Source organism: Felis catus, chromosome B2 (genome assembly GCF_018350175.1).
Source record: "Felis catus isolate Fca126 chromosome B2, F.catus_Fca126_mat1.0, whole genome shotgun sequence".
Lineage (NCBI taxonomy): Eukaryota > Metazoa > Chordata > Mammalia > Carnivora > Felidae > Felis > Felis catus.
In genome coordinates, this window is record NC_058372.1 from 151,216,772 (window position 1) to 151,243,368 (window position 26,597).

Consider the following 26,597-nt stretch of genomic DNA (forward strand, 5'->3'; position numbering starts at 1 on the left):
ACACGAGCGGTTACATAGGCTTCTCATTACTAACTTCTTCTGTGTCCAAGGTTCACAACTCAGAACTCCTGTCCTGAAGATTCTTTGGGTGACAACTATCACGTTTATGCTGCGTAGCATGGAACTCTTAGTCCCGGGTCATCATAAGTGAAAAGAAAACTCTCCTCTACCTTTCTATCTTCCAGCCTTTGGATTATTCAAACTAACTACTGGGTATTTTCACCATCCGTTAAGTTTGACACCGTTTTTCATGTTCTGATTATCACTCGTAAACTCGTATGATCACAGACATTTTCGGTTGCCTGCTCCAAGCCCACCCCTGCTTCCTGCCGGACGAGCCCTGATTTATAGTTGTATCCACTCTTTTCATGTAGCTGGGTGCTTCAGCAAAGGGGGATACAGCCCCTGTCCCGAGGAGTGAATTTGACCCATCTGGTCACAGATAAGAACATGATTAAATTATACCCAGTTAAACAAATGTACAGAAAAGTCTAGGGGGAGAGGAGAAACACAGAAGAAACTGGATCCCTGGTCCAGTGCCTGGAAAAGAAAATTTTCATCTTTTAGAGAGAGAGAGAGAACCAGAGGAGGGGCAGAGGGGGAGAGAGGGAGAATCCCAAGCAGGCTCCACGCTCAGTGCGGAGCCCGACATGGGGCTCAGTCTCCTGACTGTGAGATCATGACCTGAGCCAAAATTGAGAGTCAAGCGCTCAACCAACTGAGCCACCTGGTGCCTCTCTCTCTCTTTTTAAAATAAACAATTGGGTTACGTGTTTCACTTCCCGCATCTAAAAAGCGCTTAATTAACAGACTAACAAATAGAACACCCACACATTTTAAGCATTTTGATTGGCTAGGGATGTGCTAACTACATTATTAGAAAGTGTATAATTACATTATAGAAAGTGTCTTTCTTTCAAACTTGGTAATTCCTTTCAAAAGAAGGCATACAACATATTAAAATACCATTCAAAAGTACATCTGCCTTTAGAAGTTTTCCAAAATCGATTTTAACATTTAATTGACGCTTTACTAAGTTGTGTCATAATTTCCTCTAGCAAATTCTGATTGTCTTAAATCTAACAAGAATGATAATTTCCCTATCTTAGAATCCACTCTAAGCACTTATATATTCATATCTATCTATCTCTATGTGTCACTCACTCATACTTTCGTACTTTGGGGGTAACAGAGCGTTAATAAATATGATAACTAGTAAATTATAAAGGTAAAAACAATCCAGCTTTTACTTGTTTGCTGTTAAAATGATACAATGAAGCTTCAACCGGAGGCCAAAGTGCAGGGAATCAACGTCTACTGTGAGGTTCACAGATCTACAGATGTCCTGTGTCTCTGCAAAGTTGAGGAGTAAACACTCCCTACTCACAATAAAGAGCAAACACCAGGGCCAAGGCCACGTACGTTTCCGTTTCATGTTTCGCAGCAACCCAGCTGTCCCATGCCACATCCCAGATCCATCTGCTGGCAACCTGGGACAGACCGATTGCAAAAGATCAACCTTAGACTGAACACGTTAAGAAACGTTTTTTAAGTCTATACAAGTTTGATATATTTTTTTAAGATGCGTAAGTATCTTAGAAAGTGATATTTAAAAAGTAGTGTGTCCAATCTCCCCTTTCCTGAAGACTTCATAGTGATGCTTCCTGGGCCCCCTCTTCTTCCTGGAGCCAGTCCTATCTGACACAGAGACTCGACCTCAGCAGCGAGCGTCTGAGTGTCCGGGGCAAGAGCGGGAGCCCCTGAAAACCGGGTCTAAGCCTTCTGCATACACTACTTCTCTGCTGTGTCATAGCCCGTGATACAGAACGTTCCTTTCCATCCTTACAATATCTTCCAGTGAAAGTCTGTCAGAACCTTGTTTTGAAATAAAGAAATGGCGCTGCTTATACCAGCTGGCTGCTGGAGAAAATTCTAAATCCTTTGCTTCGCTTACAAAGCCACACACAATTTGACTACAGCCTGCTTTTCCATGGCGGCTCTAAACGGCCACAAACCTTTTGTGTCTTCTCCCAGAGGGTGAGTCTATTTCCCCACCCCTTGAGTACGAGTGCGCCTTGGGACCTGCCCTGAGCAAAAGAATGTGATGGGTGACTTGGCAGCCCAGTCTCCAGAGGTCTTCTGCTCCAGCCTTCTCAGAGCCCTGTGAGGCGACGTCCACGTAAGGAAACCCGCTCAGTCCACTGGACGGCGGTGGCTCCCGTGCCGGAGATCCCAGGTGCCCCAACCAATAGCCAGCGCCGGCCGGCAGACGCGAGGATGAGCTTGTACCCACGGCCCAGCAAAGGGACCGGGGGCAGGGTGTCGGGAGACCAGCAGAGTCGCCAGGGAGCTGCCAGGGCGTCGGGGAGACCAGCAGGAAAACCCGGTACGGCGGCGGGGCTGCTCCGCAGAATGACGAGCAAACAAACAGCTGCCGTGTTAGGCTAAACCCGGGGCGGTGTGTTGTGTGGTGCTGATACACGTCACGCTGGACCCCACCACCGAAACGTACCGCGAGCACACAGGTTATTAACCAAGCACACGGAGGTCCCCCTGCCTTAGCGTCTTCACACTCACGTTTTCTCCGCTTGCAAGTTCTTCTTCCGGGTCTCTGGCACAGCCGGTTTTCTCTTGTCATTCAGATTTTAGGGGGACTTCCCCGTCTCCAGACAACCCCAGCGGCCGCTCTGCCATTCTATCAAAGTGTCCTACCTTAATTTTCTCTCGGGAGCACCTATCACCCTCTAGGAGTGTGTGGTGTTGTTCTCTTCTGGCCGGGAGCCAGGACCACGTCTGTCTTGCTGACTCTTGTGTGGCCAAAACCCCCCTGCCCTGCTTCCGGATACACTTCCCCCGCCCGCGGTGCACGTCAGGTGCCCAGCTGCCACACATTCACTCTCACGTGGCCTAGAGGTGTGCGTTTGCATTCGTAACTGAGCACAACGGCCTTGCTGATTACCGAGGGCTCTGCACTGGAGACCGGGTTGAGGACGGTAACATGGCCCGTCTCGTGTAATCCTCAGAGCAGCTCCAGCCAGCAGGTGTATCACCCCCATTTCATAGATGAAGAGCCCAGGCCACGGGCTGTGATTGTCACCGCCAGGGTTCATACCTAGGCCAACTGGACTCTGGCACCTATATGCTCCCCCGTCCACACTCTTTCATTTCCTTTTTTAAATTTTTTTAACAATTTTTTTACATTTATTTATTTTTGAGAGACAGAGAGAGACAGAGCACAAGCGGGGGAGGGGCAGAGAGAGAAGGAGACACAGAATCCAAAGCGGGCTCCGGGCTCTGAGGCGTCGGCACAGAGCCCGACCTGGAGCTTGAACCCACGAACCAAGAGATCATGACCTGAGCCGAAGTCGGATGCTCAACCGACTGAGCCCCCCAGGCACCTCGTACACTATTCCATTCTTAAACTCCCATCTGCATTGCTTTCTTTCCTTGAGTGCAGTGAAAACTCCCTGAGAATCATAATCATGGACCATGTCTCATTCTCTGTCTTTTTCTCAGTACCTCACACCCATTAGTGCTCAAAATAAACTTACTGGCTAATTATCAAATGACATTAAATGGTCAAATTGGGTATGATCAAGGAACAGGATAGCCATACAATTTTGTAAATTATCAGTAGAAAATTGCCATTGCTGGGTTAGTACTTTTCAAATAATATGCAGTGAAGGAAGAGATAGTTAACACAATTATCCTTCTTAGAGAGGCACCTCGGAGTCTTAAAGTGCCTTGGAGACAGGCATCACCACAGAGGAGACCTTAGAGCTCTAACTGATAGATGCTGGATCACTATAGTACTTACATTTATGGCCTGACCGGTCTTTTGAATAAATAATACTTTTATAATGAACTTGTAACGGTGGTACCCAAATTCTTTCACTGCTGACAATATGCGGTCTGCTAATTCAAGTGACAAATGAGAGAAGACTTTATCATCATATTTGACATCTTTAAGACTTTCCTTCAAAAAAATAGAAGAAATATTTTAATCTTCAAGCCAAGTATCTTCTACATAAAAATTCAAGAAAACATGTATCTAAAAAATACATATACCTTTAAAAAAATACATGCATTCCTAACCAAATGATATGAAATGAATGTTGTGCTTACCAGTTTATTTCAATAACAATGTTGAATAAAATTTATTTTGGTTTTTAATTACATTCAATTGCTCTCCATCACCAACCCTCGGGCTGTAAGTTTTCCTTCACTGGATCACCCCATCAGACAGCAGGGAGACACAGGGGAATTTTAAAAGAATGCTTCTGGGAATTCTTAGGGTAGACAAAGGAAATCTTTCTATAATTTACATGTTTGTGAAAATCCAGACTTTAGTTTTCCTAAGGCGTGGGTGTCCTGGACCAGAGCCTGTACCCTGTGATCCCATCCTCCGTGGCCCATTGGCTGTGATCTCCATCCCCCACGGCCTGTTCTCTGTGATCCTGTCCTTCGCAGTCTTCCTGAATCGAAGCCGCCTCTCCAACCCTTTCCCCATGGCTTCTCTGTGGACTCCCGGCGAGCACTGAGGAGATGGAAAGCTTCTGGCCATGTCTGCTGTGGATTCATCACAGCTGGGGAGACAGATGTGCGCCATGAAGCATGAGGCGTTCCTACAAACCGGAAGCAGACTGGACCACCTAGTGAGCAGACTGCAGGCGTCTTTGACTGACTTTGACCGACTGATTCAGACCAATGAATTAACCACAGTTCTGGGTCCCGCCATAACAGATGAGCTCCTACCAGCTAATCGTATAGGCAAGTAAAAACAAAGAGTTTTGAGTCCCTTCTAGAATGCTGCTGGACCTAAAACTGGGTGTAGAAGCATTCATTTCCCTCAGGCATTTGGCTGTGGCTCCATCCTTCAAACGCTTCGCAACGTCCATTCTCTCTTCTGAATCTGCCCAACAGACCTCGGGCTTCGCCTCCCCAGATGCTGTTATTTAACAAGTAATGACTGTAATGAGTGCTTGCTATAGGAAGATGCCCGCAAGCTCCATCAGGAAACACTATTATTTCTGCATGTAGAACTATGTTGAATTTTCCATGAACCCAAGGGAAAATCCCTGGCCTCTTTATGACCCCTAGTCGTCCACCTACATATCCAATCAGCTGTTTTAGGCCCCATGATGCTCAGTGCAATTCTGCAAATTATCCTATGTAAATACAATTTGAAATCAGTAAGTCTGAACTTAGTCTATGTAGTAAGGCCAACCAAGGGACACGTGATAACGTATACTTTCATGTCACAAATACTTGCTGTTAATTAGACAGGAGAAGAAGGTAATCAATACTTATTTTAATGTATCAAATTGAGTTGAATTTCTCTATTTCCCGAAGCCATGAGCCATAATATCATTGCCAAATATCATCCGACAGTTATTAGTTTAGGTTAGAAATGTACCTGACTATAGTAGTGGAGGGAGGTTAGAGTAGGCCTCCTAAATATTCTTCTGTATCAATAAAAGTTAATTCACTTAAAGAATTAATTTTGCTATGATTAAAGGAGTACTAAATATTTATACAAAATAAATTAGATGCTTTCTTCCCAACAGCTAGCTCACATCAGTTGTTACTGAAGGAATGTACCTTGTAAACTGGAGGGAAGTAATGAAACAAGTAATGGATCTGGGGTAGAATCAGGCTTGGTGGAATCCCACGGGGGAATCCGGCCATCAGAAGATGCCTGGGGGCCTGGTGCCCAGAACTAGATATCACAGATCAAAACGGGATTCAGAAAAACTGGTCCCTCAAACTTTCTGTAAGTAAAAAAAAAATAATTTTGTCCTTTGTTATGAAAAGCGATGAAGGAATTATCTTCATCTGAACCATGCAGCCTTCAGATACCAATACTAGTATAAATAACATTGGTCTTCATGTTAGTAATACAGTATTCAGTTCGTTACATTGAAGCAGCTATTTTGGACTAGTCTGGGAACAAGTGCCTGAGTTTCAAACAACTGTCTTAAAAGAACTTTAGATTCCAGCAAGTTTAAAGAAGAAAACCTATGCATCATTGGCGGCTGCCTGTCCTTAGACGTGTTAGTACACAGGAACCAACTTTCCACACATACACAGTGTGTTTTATTTAACTCATTCCTCCAAATACGGGCAAACGTGGAATGTAAGGGATAAATAATTTATGGATAATTAGGAGTTGAATGAAATAACAAAAGAATATTTCCTTTAAATCTAGCTCATAGCATCGATGTGAAGATTCTTGAGTATGAATAAAAGTACTTTCATATTTTCAGAGATAAATGCTACAAAAAGTCAGTGAGGGTAAATAAACGGTCATAAAGCTTAACACAGTTTATCAAACCTCCGAAGCTTAGATATTGCTATCATATGTACTCATCAACCTACCTTTAATATCTGCTGGACTTTAGTTTCCACGGAATGAGCTTGGAATTTTTTCAATGGCTCCATTCTATATGAATTAGCAAACTTTAATTTTGCCAGGGCACTCTTCCATTCTTTACCTAAATCAGCAATTGAATCATCAAATGGAGGCTCTACATACTGAACATCATGAAATGATTCTCTCAGTCTTTCTCTCAAAATTTGCGCATACTGAAAAGAGGGGGGGAGAAGAAGAGAGAAAGATTATTTCTTAAATTGTAAAATGAAATTTTAGATTTAAGAACCCTAGTGCAATGGGACAAAGCTGACACAGACTTTGGAAATCCATTCTGACTTCCGTGATTAAGAGGTTGTTAAATCGTACATTTACTAATTCGCTCCTGGCTATCGATTTGGTAAAAGGGAGAGAGAAAAAAGAATCTAGCTAGCTAGCTGTCATCCCTCTATTTATCTATAAACACAAACACATACGAACACAAATTTGCATACATATATTTAAAATATCCATGGAAGATACAAAGACCTGGAAAGAAGACAGGCTGCAGAGAGGGCAACTGGGTGGCTAGGAGACAGTCATGTAAAGAAAACTCAAGTTTTCTACCCCGAAGTTATGAAAATATTATCCTTTATTGTCTCCTTATAATTTTATTTTATTTTTTTTTTTTTTTTTAAATTTTTTTTTTCAACGTTTTTTATTTATTTTTGGGACAGAGAGAGACAGAGCATGAACGGGGGAGGGCCAGAGAGAGAGGGAGACACAGAATCGGAAACAGGCTCCAGGCTCCGAACCATCAGCCCAGAGCCTGAGGCGGGGCTCGAACTCACGGACCGTGAGATCGTAACCTGGCTGAAGTCGGACGCTTAACCGACTGCGCCACCCAGGCGCCCTGTCTCCTTATAATTTTAATTATTTTAATTTTATTTAGTCGTCTTTGACTAATTGATACTATTATTTACATAAATCATTTGCATATTTACATAACATAACATTACATAAATCTTAAGCTGAAAAGAATGTATTGATTTGGTACATACGTTATTCTATGCTTTTCCAACATTCATTCTGTGACATTCAACACTCCTTAAAGAAATATTTATTTGGTGCCTAATATGGTCCAGAGAAATGTCCGAGGCTCTGAAGTTACAGGGGTGAGCCTTATTGAAATAGCTAGGAATTAATTGTTCTGCTTGTGTTAATTCATAGTCAAGGCATCTGCATTTATGGAGTTATCCGTCTAGTGGAGAGGAGGGCTGATTGACAACTAAGAAGTATTTAGGAGGGGCGCCTGGGTGGCTCAGTCGGTTGAGCTTCCGACTTCAGCTCAGGTCAAGATCTCATGGTCTGTGAGTTCAAGCCCCGCGTCAGGCTCTGTGCTGACAGCTCAGAGCCTGGAGCTGCTTTGGATTCTGTGTCTCCCTCTCTCTCTGATCCTCTGATCCCCCATTAATGCTCTGTCTCTGTCTCAAAAATAAATAAACATTAAAAAAATAATAATAATAAATAAAAAATAATAAAAAAAAGTATTTAGGAAAACAAGCTAACTTAAATAGTGGCAATTGCTATAAAATCACATGACTTGGCAGAAACTCCTGTGAAAGTCTATTTAGACTGAATGATCAGAGAAGGCCCCTCAGCCCCAAGAGAACAGGAAATAGACAGGACAGAGGCTTCAAGGCAAAAACTTAGTGTGCTCTAAGAGCAGGTTTGTGCTCGGTGTATCTCAAGTGTTCTGAACGAGGCAGAGTGGTGACACAACGAAGCTAGGAAGGCAACCAAGGAGTAAGTTGTGCAGCACTGAATAGAATGTGGTAAGGGCTTTGGATTTTATTCTCAGAACAGTGAGAAGCCGCTGGAAAAATTTAAGCGAGCAAGTGATATGTTCTAAATCACAGTTTTAAAAGGTCATTCTGGTGGTGTGGTGAGTGGATTACAGGGAGATCAGGGCCTGGATGAAGGTAATAACTTTACACTTTACAATGTTTTTAACAAATAATGTTAACTAAACAACTCCATAGATTTATAATCACTTTTCTAACCAGGCACATGGTTTGCTTTGACATTTCTGTAAGAATCTGTATTTCCTGGGCACCCGAGGGGCTCAGTCGGTTAAGCTCCTGACTTGGTTTCTGCTCAAGTCATGATCTCACAGTTCGTGAGATTAAGCCCAACGTGGGGCCCTGTGCTGACAGCATGGAACCTGCCTGGGGTTCTCTCTTTCTCCCTCTCTTTCTGCCCCTCCCCTGATCTTGCTCTCTCTCTTCCTGTCTCTCAAAATAAACTTTTTTTAAAAAAGAATTTTTACTTCCCGGAATTTTTTTATGTTAACACAAATCTTTCAATTTATTCTGAAGCATTTATTATTTTGGTGTTCTTTTGATGAGCCTTTAAGGTGACTTAAAAACACATTTTATGGTTTTAGGAATTGTTTTAATGTAGAATTACTGCTGCACCCAGCTATTAACCTTTTATTTATTTTAATGTTTATTACTTCTAGATTTTTCTAAATATATAATACAGGTCTACATATTTCTATCCTCCCTCCTCCTTTTCATATCTTACCGCAGAGGCCAATAGTTTAAAATGTATATATTAGGGGCGCCTGGGTGGCGCAGTCAGTTAAGCGACCGACTTCAGCCAGGTCATAATCTCGCGGTCCGGGAGTTCGAGCCCCGCGTCGGGCTCTGGGCTGATGGCTCAGAGCCTGGAGCCTGTTTCCGATTCTGTGTCTCCCTCTCTCTCTGCCCCTCCCCCGTTCATGCTCTGTCTCTCTCTGTCCCAAAAATAAATAAACGTTGAAAAAAAATTAGAAAAAAAATGTATATATTAAAAATCACAATCCTACGAGTATTGTGAGAGAGTATTTATTCTCTACCACTGATGCTTCTATATGTGGCTGAAACTGGCACTGGAGCAACACTTCCCTTTCTGCGCCCCTTTGAGGGGGTTTATCTGACTGGGCAGTTGGCGAGAGAAAGAACCTTTTCTTTTTTAGTTTAGTGTAGTCTTCCAGCTCTTCTCTTCACATCTGATTATAACAAGTACACATCACCTGTCTCACCACCGCATATATTTCGTAGAGACAGGCCATCATCTTAGACATATGTCATTGTCCAGCTGTGCCGTGACTACTTGGGTCAGCTGATTTAATTTGAGTAGAAAGGTTACCATTTGCCGGCCTATTTTTCATCATTAATAGTTTGTTAATATGGTTATATGATTTTTGAATATTTAACCAACCTTGAATTCCTGGAAAAAACCTCGCTTAAACTTAATATACCATCATCATTATCATCATCATCATCATCATCATCATCATCATCATCTTTTATAGGATATTTGTACCTTTGACGCTCTTCACCCATTTTTATTTTTAGATTTCACATATAGTGAGATCATTCAGTATTTGTCCGACTTATTTCACTTAGCCTAATGCTCTCAAGGTCCACACGTATTATTGCAAATGGCAAGGTCTCATTCTTTTTTTATGGCTGATATATATATTTAGGTTGTTTTTATATGTTGACTATTGTAAATAATGCTGCAATAAATATAGGAATGCATATATCTTTTAAAATTAGTGTTTTCATTTTCTTTGGACAAATACCCAGAAATGGAATTGCTGAATTGTATGGTAGTTCTACTTTTAATTTTTTGAGGAAACTCAACACTGTTTTGCATAGTGGCAGTACCAATTTACATTCTTACCAACAGTGCAAGAGAACCCTCTTCTTTTCTCCACATCCTTGCCAACACTTGTTGGAACCCTTTTCTCCACATCCTTGCCAACACTTGTTATCTCTTGTCTTTTTGACAATAGTCAATCTAAGGGGTGAGGTAACATCTCACTGTGCTTTTGATGTGCATTTTCCTGATAACTAGGGATTTTGAGCATTGTTTCATGTACTTATTGGCCATCTATATGTCTTCTTTGGACAATACCTATGCAGATCTTCTGGCCATTTTTTAATTCAATTGCTAGATTTATTTGCTGTTCAGTTTAATGAGTTCTTTATATATTTTGGACACTAAACCTTATCAGATATATGATTTGCAAATAATCTCTCCCATTCAGTAGGTTGCTTTTTCATTTTCTTGATTTCCTTTGCTGTGCATAAACTTTTTAGTTTGCTGTAGCCCCACCTTTTTATTTTTGCTTTGTTGCCTTTGCTTTTGGAGTTAGATCAAAAAATCATCACCAAGACTGATGTCAAGGAGTTTACTGCCTATGTTTTCTTTTTGTAGTTTTATGGTTTCAGGTCTTAATCTATTTTGAGTTTATTTTTGTGTACATGTAGGATAGTGGTCCAGTTTTCCCAACACCAACTATTGAAAAGACTGTCCTTTCCCCATTATATATTCTTGGCTCCTTTGTTATAATTATTATTTTTTTAATGTTTATTTATTTTTGAGAGACAGAGTGTGAATGGGGGAGGGGCAGAGAGAGAGGGAGACACAGAATCTGAAGCAGGCCTCTTAGCTGTCAGCACAGAGCTTGATGCGGGGCTCGAACTCACAAACTGTGAGATCATGGCCTGAGCCGAAGTCAGACACTTAACTGACTGAGCCACCCAGGTGCCCCTCCTTTGTTATAAATTAATTCACCATAAATGTGTGTGTTTATTTCTGGACTCTATTCCGTTCTATTGGCTTATGTGTCTGTTTACGCCAGTGCCATACTGTTTTGTTATAGCTTCATAACACAGTTTGAAATCAGAAAGTGAGATGCTTCCAGCTTTGTTCTTCTTTCTCCATATTGCTTTGGATATTTAAGGTTTTTTGTGATTCCATATAAAATTTGGGATTACTTATTCTATGAAAAATGCCATTGGAATTTTATTAGGGATTGCACTGAATCTGTAGATTGCTTTCTGTAGTATGTACAATTTAATATTAATTCTTTCAATTCATGAACATTGAATATCTTTCCATTTATTTGTGTCTTCTTCAATTCCTTTCATCAGTGTCCTATAGTTTTCACTGTAGAGGACTTTCACCTCCTTGGTTAAATCTAGCCCTAGATATTTTATTGTCTTTTATGCAGTTGTAAATGGGATTGTGTTCTTAATTTCTTTCTGATAGTTTGTGTATAGAAATGCAATCAATTTTTTGTACATTGATTTTGTATCCTGCAATTTTACTAAATTTGTTTATTAGTTCTAACAGTTGTTTGAAGGAGTCCTTAGGGTTTATAATATCATGTCATACACAAATAGTGACAGTTTTACTTTTTCCTTTCCTAATTTGGTTGCCTTTTCCTTCTTTCTCCTAATTTCTCGGGCTAGGATTTCCAATACAATGTTGAAGAAAAGTGGTGAGAGTGGGTGTCCTTATTTTATTCTTGGACTTAGAGGAAAAGCTTTTAGGTTTTCACCATTGAGCATCATGTTCACTGTGAGCTTGTCAGATATGACCTTTGTTATGATGAGGTATGTTCCCTCCATAACCACTTTGTTGAGTGTTTTTATGATAAGTGGAGATTGAGTTTTACTCACTGCTTTTACTGTTATCTATTGAGATGTTAAGATTTTTATCCTTCATTTTGCTAATGCACTAACTTGTACTGTTGGGGGTTTTGAACCACCTTTGCATCTCTGGAACAAATCCCACTTGATCATGGTGTATGATCCTTTTAATATATTGTAAAATTTAGTTTGCTAGTATTTTGTTGAGGATTTTTGCATCTAACATTCATCATGTTTATTGGCCTGTAGTCTTCTGTGGTATCCTTGTGTAGTTTTGGTATCAGGGTAATGTGGTCTCATGAAATTAGTTTGGATGTGTTCCTCCTCTTTTATTCTTTTGAAGCATTTGAGGATATTGCTATTCATTCTTCTTTGAATGTTTAGAATTCATTAGTGAAGCCATCTGGCCCTGGACTTTTGTTTGTTTGTTGGGACTGGCCCTGGACTTTTGTTTGTTTGGTTTACTGATTCAATCTCCTTACTAGTAATTGCTCTGTTTGGATTTTTAAATTTTAGGAATTTATCCATTTTTTCCTGGGTTGTCAAGTTGTTGGCATCTGGTAGTAATACTGGTAGTAATCTCTTATGATCCTTTGTATTTCTGTGGTAACAGTTGAAATGTCTCCTCTTTCATTCTGATTTTGAGCCCTCTCCCTTTATTTCTTGGTGAATCTAGATAAAGGTTTCTCAATTTTATCTTTTCAAAGAACAACTTCTTAATTTCACTGATCTTTTCTGTTGTCCTTTTAGTCTCCATTTACTTCTGCTCAAATATTTCCTCATTTCTACTAACTTTGGGTCTTTTTCCAGTCCTTGAAGTATACAGCTGGATTGCTTATTTGAGATCTTTGTTTTTTGATATAGGCATTTGTTATGAAACTCCCTCTTGGAAATGTGTTTGTTGCAGTCTATAAATTTTAGTATGTTGTATTTCCATTTTCATTTGTCACATGGAATTTTTAAACTTCTCTTTTGATTTTTACATTGACACATTCGTTGTTCCCTAGAATATTTTTAATCCTCATGTATTGTGAGTTTTTGTTTTCTTCTTATAATTGACTTCTAGTTCCATACCATTGTGGTCGGTAACAATGCTTCATATTTTAGTCTCCTTAAATTTATGAAGATTTATTTTGTGGCCTAACATGTGATAGGTCCTGGAGAATGTTCCACATGTACTTGAGAAGAATGTGTATTCTGCTTCTGGATGGAATGTTCTGTACATATCTGTTAAGTCCATCTGGTCTAATACATCATTTAAGGCTGATGTTTTCTTACTTTTTGTCTGAATAATCTACCCATTGATGTAAGTGGGGTGCTAAAGTCTCCTAACGCTATTGTATTGCTATTTCTCCCTTTATGTCTGTTAGTATTTGCTTTATGTACTTAGGGGCTCCTGTATTAGGTACAATATATATATTTTGTCTTTCTTCTATGTTGTTGTATTTAATTTGCCAGGGTTTTGTTAAGAATTTTTGCATCTATGTTCATGAGGAATATTGGTTTGTTTTCTTGTTATTATTCTGGTTTTGACAGCAAGGTAAATGCTGGCCTCATAGGATGAATTGGGAAGAATTCCCTTCTCTTCATTTTTCCAGAACACTAGAATATTTGGCAAAAACTCACCATAAAAGCCATGTGGGCCTGGAGTTTTCTTTATGGAAAGGTTTTAAACAACATAGTCACTTTCTTTAATAGATATAGGGACTATTCAGGGTATCTATTATTTCTAGAGTGAGCTACAGTAGTTTGTCTATATATCAGTTTGCTAGACCTGCCATAACAAAATACCACAGACCAGGTAGCTTAAACAACAGAAATTTATTGGCGCACAATTCTGGAGGCTGGAAATGCAAGATCAAATTGCCAGCAGGATTGGTTTCTCCTATGGCCTCTCTCTTGCAGATGGCTGCTGTCTTGCTGCCTCCCCACACAGTTATTCTGCTGTGCACGCTTTGCCCTATGTATCTGTGCCCTAATCTCCTTTTCTCAAAAGGACACAAGTGAGACTGGATTAGGGCATACCCTAACAGTCTCAATTTAACTTAGTTAGCTCTTTAAAGGCCCCATCTCCATATACCCTCACATCCTGAGGTACTGGGGATTAGGGCTTTAACATATGAATCCTAGGGGAACACAGTTCAACTCATATTTGTGTCTTCCAAGGAATTTGTGCATTTTATCCAAGTTGTTGAAATTAGGATCATAGATGTTTTTGGTATTTATGATCTTTTTAAAATGTTTATCGGGTCTGTAGTGATTCTTCTTTTTCATTCCTGGTATTGAGAATTGGTCTTTTTATTTTCTTTTCCTGATTAGTCTGGCTTCAGCAAGGGTTGGCAAACTTTCTCTCTCTCGCCAGCTAGTAAATATTTATGCATTGTGGGCCAGCTGTGGTAGTTGCCACTGTTTCTCTTCTTCCAACTGTCCCCTTTCCTCCTCTGCATCCCCCATCTCCATCTATCCTTTTAAAATTACCTTTTAAAAATATACAAGCCATTCTTAGCTCATAGGCTGTACAAAATTAGGTAGCAAGCTAGATTTGTCCTATAGGCTGTTGTTTGTCAACTTTTAGGCTGGAGGTTTATCAAGTTTATTGATCTTTCCAAAATATTTTTGGTTTCACTAATCTTCTTGTTTTCAGTTTGCTATTTCATCAACTTTCACTTTAAAAAAAAATTTTTTTTTTCAACGTTTATTTATTTTTGGGACAGAGAGAGACAGAGCATGAACGGGGGAGGGGCAGAAAGAGAGGGAGACACAGAATTGGAAACAGGCTCCAGGCTCTGAGCCATCAGCCCAGAGCCTGACGCGGGGCTTGAACTCCCGGACCGCAAGATGGTGACCTGGCTGAAGTCGGACGCTTAACCGACTGCGCCACCCAGGCGCCCCCAACTTTCACTTTTTATTACCTCCTTACTTTTGTTTACTTTGAGTTTAGACTTGAAATTTTTCTAATATAGGTATTTAGGGCTACAAATTTCCCCAAGTACTGCTATAGGTACACCCTACAGTTTTTGAAATGTTGTATTTTCATTCAGTTGAAAATATTTTCTTTCGTTTTCTTTTACCCTGGGTTATTCAGAAGTGTGTCATTTAATTTTCAGACAATTTACATTTTTCAATATACCTTTCTGTTAACGATTTCTGATTTATTCCATTATGGTCAAAGATACTTTGTTATCTTGGTCAAAATACTTTGTGTTACCTGAATCCTTTTAAAGTTATTGGGAATTGTTTCCTGTCCCAGGAGATATTCTTAGTGATGTTTCATGCACACTCTTTATTTTGAGAGAAAGTTTGAGTGGAAAAGGGGCAGAGAGAGGAGAGAGGAAGAACCCCAAGCAGACTCCACACTCCCGGTGTGGAGCCCCATGTGGGGTTCAAATTCAGGAACCATGAGGTCATGACCTGAGCTGAAGTCGGTTGCTGAGCTCACTGAGCTAACCAGGTGCCCCTCATGTGCACTTCTAAAAAACATTTACTCAGCTGAGGTTGCATGGAGTATGTGATTAAAGTGCACTAATACAAGTTATTATTGTTCCTTTATATTCTTTTATATCTTTATTAGTTTTTGTCTATTTGTTCCATCAATTATTGATAGAGATACTTATATTGAAATTTCCATCCGTAATTATGGATGTCAATTTCTGTAAGGATACATGAAATTCTTGTTTCCTGTATTTCAAAGCTTTGACTTTAGGTGCAAAAAAACCTTAAGACTGTTAGGCCTTTCTGATGAATTGACTTTTCAACATTATGAAATGATTCCCTTTATCTCTTATAATATTGTTAGATATGTATTTTGTTTGATACTAATATATGTACTCCAGTATTCTATTAGTCTTCACATGGTATATCTTTTCCCATCCTTTCTTTAGTGTTTCATGTAGACAATATATAGTTTCATCTTGCTTTCATAAGTAATCTGAATTTTAATTGGGGTATTTATAACATTTACACTTAATGTAATTATCATGGTTATGTTTAATCCTTGCTTTGCTTTTATTTTTGTAAAGATTTTAAGTAATCTCTACACCCAACATGGGGCTCAAACTTACAACCTCAAGATCAAGAGTCACATACTCTACCAACTGAGCTAGCCAGGTGCCCCTGTTCTTTTTATTTTTTAGGCTTTCCTTTAAGTATCTTTCATGATTCACCTGTTATCTGTTGGCCTAGTAACTTTATTGTTTCCCAGTGGTAGTTTTAGGCTTGATAGTATGTATCTTTATCAGTCTACTTTCTTTTTTTTTAAATTTTTTTTAATGTTTATTTATTTTTGAGACAGAGAGAGACAGAGCATGAACGGGGGAGGGTCAGAGAGAGAGGGAGACACAGAATCTGAAGCAGGCTCCAGGCTCTGAGCTGTCAGCACAGAGCCCGACGCAGGGCTCAAACTCACGGACCGTGAGATCATGACCTGAGCCGAAGTCAGACGCCCAACCGACTGAGCCACCCAGGCACCCCTATCAGTCTACTTTCAAGTCATATTATGCCACTTCACATACAGCAAGAGTCCTACAATGGAATATGCCCCCTCCTGCCAACTCTCTGGTCTTTGTGCTAGAATTGTCATGTATTTTACTTCTATAAAAAAAGTTTTGGGGGCACAAGCCCCAAAATATGTTATTCTGGATTTAATCAGCCAGTAATCTTTTTTAAAAAAAACTGCTTATTTTTGGAGAGAGGGAGAGTGCATGAGCACATGCAAGCAGGGGAGCGGCAGAGAGGAGGACAGAGGATCTGAAGTGGGCTCTGCGCTGACAGCAGAGTCTGACATGGGGCTCAGATTCACGAACTGTGAGATCACAGCCTGAGCCAAAGTCTGACTCTTGGCCAACTGAGCCACCCAGGCTCCCCACAGTAATACTGAAAAAAATATATTTACCTACATATTTACCACTCTCAGTGTTTTCTATTCTTTCATCTAGATATTTACATCTCTTATCATATTCCTTTTGCCTGAAGGATTTCCTTTCACATATCAGATCGCATAGGTCTGTTGGTGAATTTTTCATTTTCATATACCTGAAAAAACCATTATTTTGCCTCTGTTTTTGAAAAATATTTTCACTGGGTATAGAATTCAAGGTTGATGGTTCTTTCAACTTTAAAGACACTTTAAAGTAATGAAAGATGCTTCAGTGTTCTGGCTTGCATTGTTTCTGGTGAAAAACCTATTTTCATTTCATCATTCTTCAGTACTTAGAGTTTTCTGATTTTCTCCATTGCTTAAAATCATTGATTTTAAGCAGTTTGACTACTACATGTCTCAGCATAATTTTCTTCTATGTTTCTTGTGCTTGAAGTTCACTGAGTTTCTTGGATTTGTGGGTTTATAGTTTTCATTAAGTTTGTCAATTTCTGATTATATATATATATATATTTTGTATCAGAAATTTCCCCACATCTCATTCTGTCTCCTAATATATTTTCTTCAGGCCTTCTTTCTATTGCTGTCTTTAGGTTCACCAATCCTCTCTTCTGCAGTGTCCAATCTATTTCCATTCAGTGTATTCTACATCTCTGACATTGTTATTTTTCAACTGTAGGGTTTCATTTGGATTTCACATACTCAATTTTTTCTGTACATTTTTGTACATACAGAATGCATTAACTGTTTTATAATATGAATATTATATAACTGTTTCAATTTGACAAAAACTAATACAGTAATTTTTTCACAGTAACTACTTTAGAGATCTTTTATATTAATTCTGTCTTTGCCGTTTGTCATTTCTGAGTGTTCTTACTGTTTCCTCTCACTTTAGGTTGTATTTTCCTGTTTCTTTGAGAGTCTGCAAATATTTTATTGGACACAAGATCCTGTAAATTTCACCCTCATTTTTGGTGTGTACTTCTGCATTCCTTTGAGTTCTCTGAGCTTTTTTCTAGCATGTAGTAACAGAAACAGTTTAATTCTCTGGAGGTTTGCTTTTGAGCTCTGATAGACCAGCCTAGAAAAATCTCGGAGTCTAGTGCTATTTCTTCCCCCAGTACTGAGACAATACACTTCTCGGCACTCTAACCAATGCCCTATGGTTTTCCACGCTTACTGGGGGGAAAACAAATGATTTTGTGGGAGTGCAAGGATTTTTTTTCTGCTCCCTTTGGTGGCTTTCTCTGGCCACAGGTGGCTTCCTTACCAGATGCACTGATGCACTAAGCTGAAGACTTGAGGAAAATCCTTTGCAGATCCTTGGGGCTGTTTGTACAGCTCATTCCTCTTCAATACTCTGCTCTGCACTCATACCAGCTTTATCTACCCTGGCTCCCAAATCCTTCTCAGCTAAGCAAGACCTCTCCACAGGTGTGGGCTGCAATCCCTCATCAAGCAGTCAGGGGTAATCTTGGGGTTCACTGTTCCTGTTTCTCCCCCCCCCCCCCAGAGATCAGGATCCTGTCTTGTTTTACATCCCATCAATGGTAAAACCACTGTTTCATACATCTTGTGCTATTATCAGTAGTTTCTGGTAGGAGTAATTCCATGTTGGCTGCAAGTAGAAGTCCTTCATCAGAAATCTGTTTTATTTGCAGCCTGTGTTACGTGTCAGTTGGAAAAAAAGAGGTATTATTAGCTCCCTACACCTCCCCAAAACAAAATCTGCATTTTGTTCTTTTCTATTAAGAGAATGCTTCTCTAGAGTAACTGCCATCTTTCCCCCCACAATATACTCAAGGGGTACAACTACACTGTATCCTTCACAGTGACTTCCAACTGCAACGATCCCCTTGGGGATACAGCATGCGTGTGTGGTTTGAAAATGACAGATTCTAACGTGCTGAAAACTCACACCTCTACCATTTCTTCCTTATATATAATATGGGTCTTCTGATTCGGTTTTCCTTCTATCATCTTATCCCTTCACTAAGGAAGAATCTTTGCAATCACGTCTCTCCTGCCTCCTGTCCATTTCGGCTCCGACGAAGTAGAAGAAACCGTTACACAAGTAGACCAGCAGTCCCAGGACATAGGTTCCAGTCTCGGCTCGGTCATTACAGTTTTGTACTGTAAATGTTCTTTTCACTTTGGGTCTCAATACAAGATGGGAGTCTCGATTACAGTGATGGTACTCGGACTACGGTCTTCCAGAAATCCCGGTGTTATTCCACCAATACACTCGAATGGCATCTTCCATTAATTCCAGACTAGAAATTAATGGGCAGAATATTTTCAATTTAACTTTTTTTCCTCCCGTATGTCCCTCAAATACTGAGCCTGCTGCTTTTTCTTAAAACTCAAAACATGTAGTCGTGTGCTTGGCACACGCGCCACGTTTCCTTCCTTCCAGGCAGCGCGCACACACACGTGCCCGGCCGGACAACGGCCCTGGTCTGAGCGTGGCACTAACCACCCCGCCATCAGGCGTCCAGCGGAGCGTGGAGGGAGACGGCCGCTCCCGACACCCGCGCCGCCGGCCACCGCACTCAGAGCCCCAGCGGGGGTCGGCGCAGCCCCGCCGTCCCCGCACTCACTGCCTCCTTCTCGAACATGCTGGGCCTCCTCTCCTTCCGAGGCTGCGGCGGCTGCAAGTGAGGGGCCGGGACGGCCGCCGACTTCCCGCCGTGACCGCCCTTCTCCATGCCGCCCGCTCGCCACCACGCCCAGCGACCCGCCTCCGCCCTTCCCAAGCGCCTAGGCCGCGTCCCGCGAGAGCTCAAGTCGCGCGCCTGCTTCGCGCCAGCCGGAAGTGCGGCCGGGAGGGAGGGGCGTGGAGAGGCGAGCGTCATCTGGCGGCGCCGGCCGACAGGAGCCGGAAGTCCTGGAGGAGGAGCGGGGCGGGGGGAGGTGCGGTGCAGGTGCGCCCCCGAGCGCGCTGTGGGCGTGCCCGGTGCCCGCCGCGGTGCGGGCAGGAGGAGGTCCAGCGTCGGCGGTACCCATCTGGCTGAGTGGGCCGTGGCGGGGCGCGCCCTCGGCCGGCGTCCCCGGGGTTCCGGCGGGTCTGCGCGCGCGCCGCCGCGGAAGCAGGTCGGCCTTGCCCGGCCCTCGTCCGCGACCAGACAGAAGACGGGCACCCGACTCTGACCCCGAAGACGCACCCCTTGCCCTCGTTCTTCTGAGCGCCGCCTTGACCCCCAGTTGTTTCAGGGGCGCAGTTCCCCGCACCTTGCAGGTCCCAGGCTGAAATTCGCGAGTAGATAGTGTAAGAAATAATGTTGTATTCTGCTCGCGCGCGGGGACTCACAGGCTCCGAGTCAGCAACAGCCACGTTTTTATGGATGCCCGGAGCCAGGGTCGTGCAGGCAGCACACGCCCATAACTTGTGTGTGTTCAGACTGGTCTCCATGCCCTAAAGGAGGTTTGTGTAGTGCACGAAGTAATATGGGAAGCGCTGTGTAGTAATTACCCTTGCAGTGGATACTTGAAATTGAAATTCCACGTTTTTAGGCCGTTTGGTGACATTAAATAAATCACAAAGGTCACAATGGCTGTAGCACGGATTGTATGGGGTTGCTCCACAGGGTTTTGTTTTCTGCCCTCCTGCAGTGAAATATAAAACATCTATCATCACTTTTAGCGATAGCTACTTTTTGAGTACAATGTGCTAGACGCTTTTCGAGTATTATCTCTAATTACTGCAGCGCAGAAGATGATAATACCCTGCACCATTTACAGTTACAACGGAGGCCCAGAATACTAACGTTTTCAAGGCAAGAGGGACAACGAGTAAGGAAGAATCCAAATTTAAGTCTTTCTAGCCCCTGAGCATAGGCCATTTGCGCTACCCCATACTTGCTCTGGACAAGACACTGATGTTTCCAAGAGTAATGGTATGGGTGCATGCACACGCACACATGCAGGGTTTCTGGCTTCTAATGGGAGGACAGGCTTGTTTGTAACTGTAATATACAGGAAAATGTATTTAATTGTCACAAGTGACAAAATATGGCAGCATGTAATATTTCTTGATTTGAAGTGGGATTTTTGTTTCTTAATTAACGTGAGGTCCTTAACTGTACAAGAGAGTATGTGCTTGAAAGTTAACATAAAAGCCAACTTCTATAATTGTGTCTTGGTAGGGGGTAGGATATTGTTATTCCCAAAAGCTGAAGGTTGTAGGAACTTGAAGATGAAAGCCCAGGTAGACTCCACGTAGGATGAGCCCTCGTTCAGTTAACTGTTTGTGTACGTTTGCGGTGCTCAGGGGCCATGCTGTGTCCTGGGGGTACGACTCGTAGAAGACCTGACCTTGGTGCTGTAGGATACGACAGTCTGGGGCAGGTACGTTGATCGGGTGACTACAGCCAGAAGAGAAGATATTTCTTAAGACTTCTGTTGCCATCCAGGGCCTGCAGCGGTGGAGTAGATGGGCTCTTGTGCAAAAATATTTGTCTGCTACTTGTCACTCCAGAACTTTATAGCTCATTCCTTTATATTTCAAATGCTTTTTAAAAATGCAAGGAGTCCTTTTTCATACGAAAGTAATTCTTTAGGGTTTTATTTCCGTATCATTTAGGTGACAAACCACACTAGTTTTTGAACTAAGAGTATTTAATAAAGAGTTAACAAGGTATAGAATTGTTATAAAAAGAATAAAGAGAGATCTCTAAAAGAATTGTGGAGGTGGTAACCACGGGAAGCAGTCACTACCTGTTGCACTCTGAGAACTAAGGGAAGTGTTGGAATTTTAAAACTTGGGAGCTGGGAGGAAGGTCCCACCTAGTGAAGCTTGGATCTCTAAGGAAGAGGGGGTGCCTCTCAGCTACTTGGAGGGTCTGGCAATTCTGGGAAGCGGACCTTTGACGAGCAGATACTGGACAGGTGGTGGTGGTCTGCTGGGGGAACGGTGATGCAGCTGGGCCCGCAGCGACGGGAGAACCTCAGACCGGACCCAGCTGCTGGAGCAGGAGGCGCTGCCACTGCCTCGGAGAAGCTCAAAGGAACAGAAAGTGGACAGGAAGACCCAGGCTGTGGGAGCAGGTCCCCTCTTGGTCCTGTCTTGCGGCGCCTGTCATCCCTCATTGACTGAGTAGAGTGTGGTGTGTAGGGTCATGGCATCACTGGTTATTTGGTGCACGTTTCTTGGGCGATACCCGAATTGCTAGGGCCTGTGGAAGATGGGTTGACAGGTGGGGCTGAGAGTGGGAGGTGAAACTGGGGAGCAGGAGGGGTGAACGGGCGACACTGGATAGGGGCCGGCGTCCAGTGTAGGGCATGCCAGGGCTTAATCCCTGATGTTAGGACAGACACCCCTTAACTTGATGCATCAAATAAAGACCCCAGGATAATTTTAGCCTCAGAGTGTGACTCCTTTGCAGGTTTATAGAATGATGTTAGTGTAATGTGGGGATAATGCTGAGGATTTTGGTTTTATTTGATCCCTCATGGAAAACCAGTATGGTTTGCTGCTTTTTACACCATATAAAGAGTCAGAGGCAAGCTTTTTACTTGTGATTTAGTTCATTATGCTTGATTTTCTGCCTTTCCATTCCCCATTGAAAAAAATTGCTCATTTTGATAGCTGTGAGATAGTATAGGAAGGCAGATGTGCTGAGCTTTGTAAACTCATGTCTTAAATATTATTAATAATTTCAAACCTTCAACATTTATTTGAAAACATGTATGTAAACTATCTTTAATTAGTATTTAATCACATTTTGGGGTGCTTGGGTGGCTCAGTTGGTTAAGTGTCCGGCTTCAGCTTTGGCTTCGGCTCAGGCTCAGGTCATGATGGCATGGTCTGTGACTTCGAACCACGCGTCGGGCTCTGCGCTGACAGCTCCGAGCCTGGAGCCTGCTTCGGATTCTCTGTCTCCCTCTCTTTCTGCCCCTCCCTTGCTCACGTGCGTGTGCTCGCTCTCTCTCTCTCTCTCTCTCTCTCTGAAAGAATAAACATTAAAAAAATATTTAATCATGTTTAATGATACAGCTCTCACCATAGCCAGAAAGTATGTTAACAGTAGCTATACCTGGATATAGAATAGGATTTCCTCGTGACTTGAATATATAATTGATATTATTCCATTTTTACTTGTTAAATAATGTCTTCTTTGTATTTCAGATGCTATTAGAAGATCCTATTGCCACTTGTCTTTCTCCCTCAGTCTATGATATGATCTGCAAATTTGGGTTTGAAGTCAGAGAAACTTGTGATATCAATAGCATTGTAACTCAGAGGGGTGAAGTATGCTGGAAGACAATCACAGACTGCGTGATTTATACACAATCAGGTCTGTATGTTCTCTGTGCCCCAGGCATCTGTCCGTACTGTTCCATTGAATGTGTCTTGCCTGTAAAATTTCCCTAAACCCTACTGACAGTGTATTTTTCTTTTATTATCAGATAAGTGCTATGTAACTTATTTCCAGCAACAACTGAGTATCTTTATTGTAAGTTTAATTATAAACTGGTTGTTGATTTTGTGGAAACTTCATAATAAAAACGTTTTTTCTTTGATGATTTAGGCATTTTCTTTTTTAATTTTTTAAGGTTATTTATTTATTTTGAGAGAGAAAAGAGTAGGGGCAGAGAGAGGGGGGAGAGAGAATCCCAAGTAGGTTCCACGCCATGAGCGTTCAGCCCGAGGTGGGGCTCGAACGCCTGTATTGTGAGAGCGTGGCCTGAGCTGAAATCAGGAGTCGGACACTTAACCAACGGAGCCACCCAGGCGCCCCGATGATTTAGGCATTTTCATCACAGAACGTGAAGCTGTGATACTAACACTTGTTTTCTTCTCCTTGAAGCCCAGAGTCTGGATTACCCAGGAAGTGTGAGGCTGCTGGGCCCTGTGTGTGAGGCCGTCCACTCACATTTGTTATCTCTGACCAAGGAGCAGTTTGAAATCTGTTATACACCGTGGCTGCAGTGGACAGCTTTTCCAGAGGTTTGGCTTACAAACAGTCTTTAGAAATAGAAGACTTCACAGAGTCTACTTAGAGGCCCTCATTACCTGCTAACTTTAAAGGGGTCCCCTCATCCTCTAGCCTCCACCTGTGAAAAGGGAAAACTTGGCCTGAGCTGAGAAGCACATCCTGTGAACAAAGAAAGTTTTTGGATGCATTATCCGTATTGGGGGCTGGGGAGGTAGTTAGGCACATGGGTGCTGGTCCTGGGACAGACGAGAATGGACCGCTCCAGAACAAAAGACCTTGTGGACAGACAGGTGTTGTTGAGACTGGGACAAGGAAATGGGGTGGGGATGCTTGGTTTGTTGAGGCTGAATCAAAGGGGGGAGGGGTAGTTTGGGGCCACACAGTTTGGGTTGGTTTCTTGGTTGGTTCAAACCAGCCATTCCAGCTGGCACATTAAACGTCCACAACAGAGCAGTAGCTCTACAAGGTCTAGTTCTAAAATACTTAGAGTTTTCTGATGTGGAGTAGATGGGTCACTGCTTCTCCCCTTTTCTTGGCTCTTAAGGGACAGGTTTTGTTTTTGTTTTTTTTAAGAGCTAATCAAAATAGGAAATAAGGTTTAGGTCAAGATATTTGACTTTTTATGACAGATTTATTGCTTTCGATAAACATTTAAGTGAAGAAAAAGCTTTTGAAAACCTTCTAACGTATTAAACATTTTTTTGATCTTTTAGATATTATTGTAGTTGAGTCTTGAACAGCACGGGCGTAGGGGTGGTCACCCCCTGTCCAGTTGAAAATCTGCATGTAACTTTTTTTTTTTTTTTAATTTTTTTTTTTTTTAACGTTTTTATTTATTTTTGGGACAGAGAGAGACAGAGCATGAACGGGGGAGGGGCAGAGAGAGAGGGAGACACAGAATCAGAAACAGGCTCCAGGCTCCGAGCCATCCGCCCAGAGCCTGACGCGGGGCTCGAACCCACAGACCGCGAAATCGTGACCTGGCTGAAGTCGGATGCTTAACCGACTGCGCCACCCAGGCGCCCCAATCTGCATGTAACTTTTGACTCCCTCAAAACTTAACCACTAACAGCCTATTCTTGACCAGAAGCCTTACTGTTAGCATAAGCAGTCGATTACCAAATGTTTTGTATGTTTTATGATTTATATACTGTATTCTTACAACAAAGTAAGTTAGAGAAAAGTTACTAAGAAAATCATGAAGAAAAAAACACACTTACAATACTGTACTATATTTATGGAAAAAAAAAATCCACATCTAAGTGGACCTGTGGAGTTCAAACCCTGTGTTCAGGGTTCACCTGTATATTTATGTAGAAAATGTTTACCTATACCAAAGAAGTCATAAAAATATACCAGTTGAAACTTTTAGAAGTTTGAATTTCATTAATACTATTGTTACTTTGAGTAATATTTCTTGTTGAGCACTAATTCTAATGTATGTCCTACTCTCAACAGTTATTTCCTGAAATACTTGATGCTTTGGAAAGCCTTCAATCTCCCGCTATTTCTCTTAGCTTAATGAAACTGACAGCATGTCTAGAACGGGCTTTGGGTGATGTAAGTGTGAGAACTCTTTCTTTGTTGGTTTAGTAAAGTATCTGAATGAACATAAAACTTTTACAGCTGTATTTAGATTTCTTGACTTTAATTACTGGTTTTCTATTAAATGTAATCATTTAACACAGATGTTTGTTTATTTATTTATTTTGAGAGAGAGAGAGAGAGAGAGAGAGAGAGAGAACGAACATGACTGGGGGAGGGGCAGACAGAGGGAGACACAGAATCCAAAGCAGGCTCTAGGCTCCAGGCTGTCAACACAGGGCCCCATGCGGGGCTCGAACTCACAAACCTTGAGACCATGACCTGAGCTGAAGTCGGATGCCTAACCGACTGAGCCCCAGGCGCCCCATGACACAGATTTTTAATATTTTTCTTTTTGAATGATTATGGAATCAAACATTGATGTCTTTAGTGCTTTTCTCCCCTCATTTGCACAATCAGTGACTTTATGGGTGAGATTTTTCTTCACATTTTTTGTCTCATAATGGGACTGTAATACAATTCTTGTTTGATTTTTAGGTATTTTTACTGAATGGGAAGGAATGTCCTTTTCTTTTAAGAGACCTGCTTGCATCTGAGGAGCTTGCTCAGGTCTTTGGGCAGTCTGTGGTAAGTTTGTTCTTCTAAAACTGGGAGAGTAGGCACAACACAAAACAGTTTGTGTTAGCTATACTTCTGTGCCTTAAAAGTTGATGCTGAATTAGGAAAAAATTATGTCAATAATTAAATCATACGTTCCTTTCCCACCGCCCCTTTCAAAATTGCCACTTTTCCACCTCTCTCTCAGCCTGAGTCTCAGTGCGGTAGAATAGCCTCTGGTTGATGAGCCGTAGTTGCTGAGCTGGGCGGTATTGTCCTCGGGCTGACAACCTGCAGTGTGGTGCCTCTGGTGTCATGAGCCGTAGGGCCACCAGGTGGACAGTTTGAACTCTATCGCTTTCATTAATTTTATATTAAGAATTACAGTAACTTATTCTAGAATACAATTTTAACCATTTGAAGAGTGATATACTTTTATCCTAAAATCTCAGTGTTTTTAATGTGTGGGAACTTATACCCTTTGCAACTGCTCAGACTTTAGGGTGAAAAAAAATTAGGTGCCAACTGAAAAACATGCAGAGCTATTTACTATTTCAAAATCTTCTGCAGGCCACATGACCCAAGTTGTTTAAGACTAATGAGTAACCTTTAGGCAACTGATGAGGCAGGGTCAGGGTGAAGGGGAGAGCCAGGGTAGCGTCCCGCAGAAAGTGGAGCCCGCCAAGCCTGGAAGGTGTTTAAAATGATCCTGTAACATGTTACAAGCTCTAATACGTTATTTTGGGGGTAAGAAATCTGTTTTCAGTAAAGCTCTCCCACTTTACAGTGGTTCCTTGTCG

At 41.8% G+C, this 26,597-nt stretch overlaps 2 protein-coding genes across 12 annotated transcripts in view; one reads left to right on the forward strand and one right to left on the reverse strand.

Annotated features, from left to right (window-relative positions):
• Positions 1-1,223: 1,223 nt before the first annotated feature.
• DYNLT2 (dynein light chain Tctex-type 2) lies at positions 1,224-19,587 on the reverse strand. The gene is made up of 4 exons (XM_023254623.2): positions 19,318-19,587; positions 6,379-6,585; positions 3,818-3,976; positions 1,224-1,490 (listed from the first exon to the last, which is right to left on the reverse strand). Exons 1-4 carry the CDS (start codon positions 19,570-19,572, stop codon positions 1,380-1,382), a joined length of 732 nt encoding a protein of 243 aa, XP_023110391.2. The 5' UTR covers positions 19,573-19,587; the 3' UTR covers positions 1,224-1,379.
• A 25-nt stretch (positions 19,588-19,612) lies between these two features.
• Positions 19,613-26,597, forward strand: part of ERMARD (ER membrane associated RNA degradation) — a 44,537-nt gene continuing 37,552 nt past the window's right edge. For 7 of the 11 annotated variants that reach the window (XM_019831529.3, XM_019831527.3, XM_023254617.2 and 4 more), the window contains exons 1-6: positions 19,620-19,985; positions 20,988-21,064; positions 22,845-23,013; positions 23,527-23,666; positions 25,114-25,215; positions 25,738-25,827. In XM_019831529.3, the coding sequence (XP_019687088.3) occupies positions 20,993-21,064; positions 22,845-23,013; positions 23,527-23,666; positions 25,114-25,215; positions 25,738-25,827 (573 nt within the window). In that variant the 5' untranslated portion in view covers positions 19,620-19,985; positions 20,988-20,992. Of the gene's footprint in view, positions 19,986-20,013; positions 20,142-20,987; positions 21,065-22,844; positions 23,014-23,526; positions 23,667-25,113; positions 25,216-25,737; positions 25,828-26,597 lie in introns of those variants that run through there. The other 4 variants (XM_019831530.3, XM_019831525.3, XM_019831528.3 and 1 more) reach the window with 4 other exon arrangements.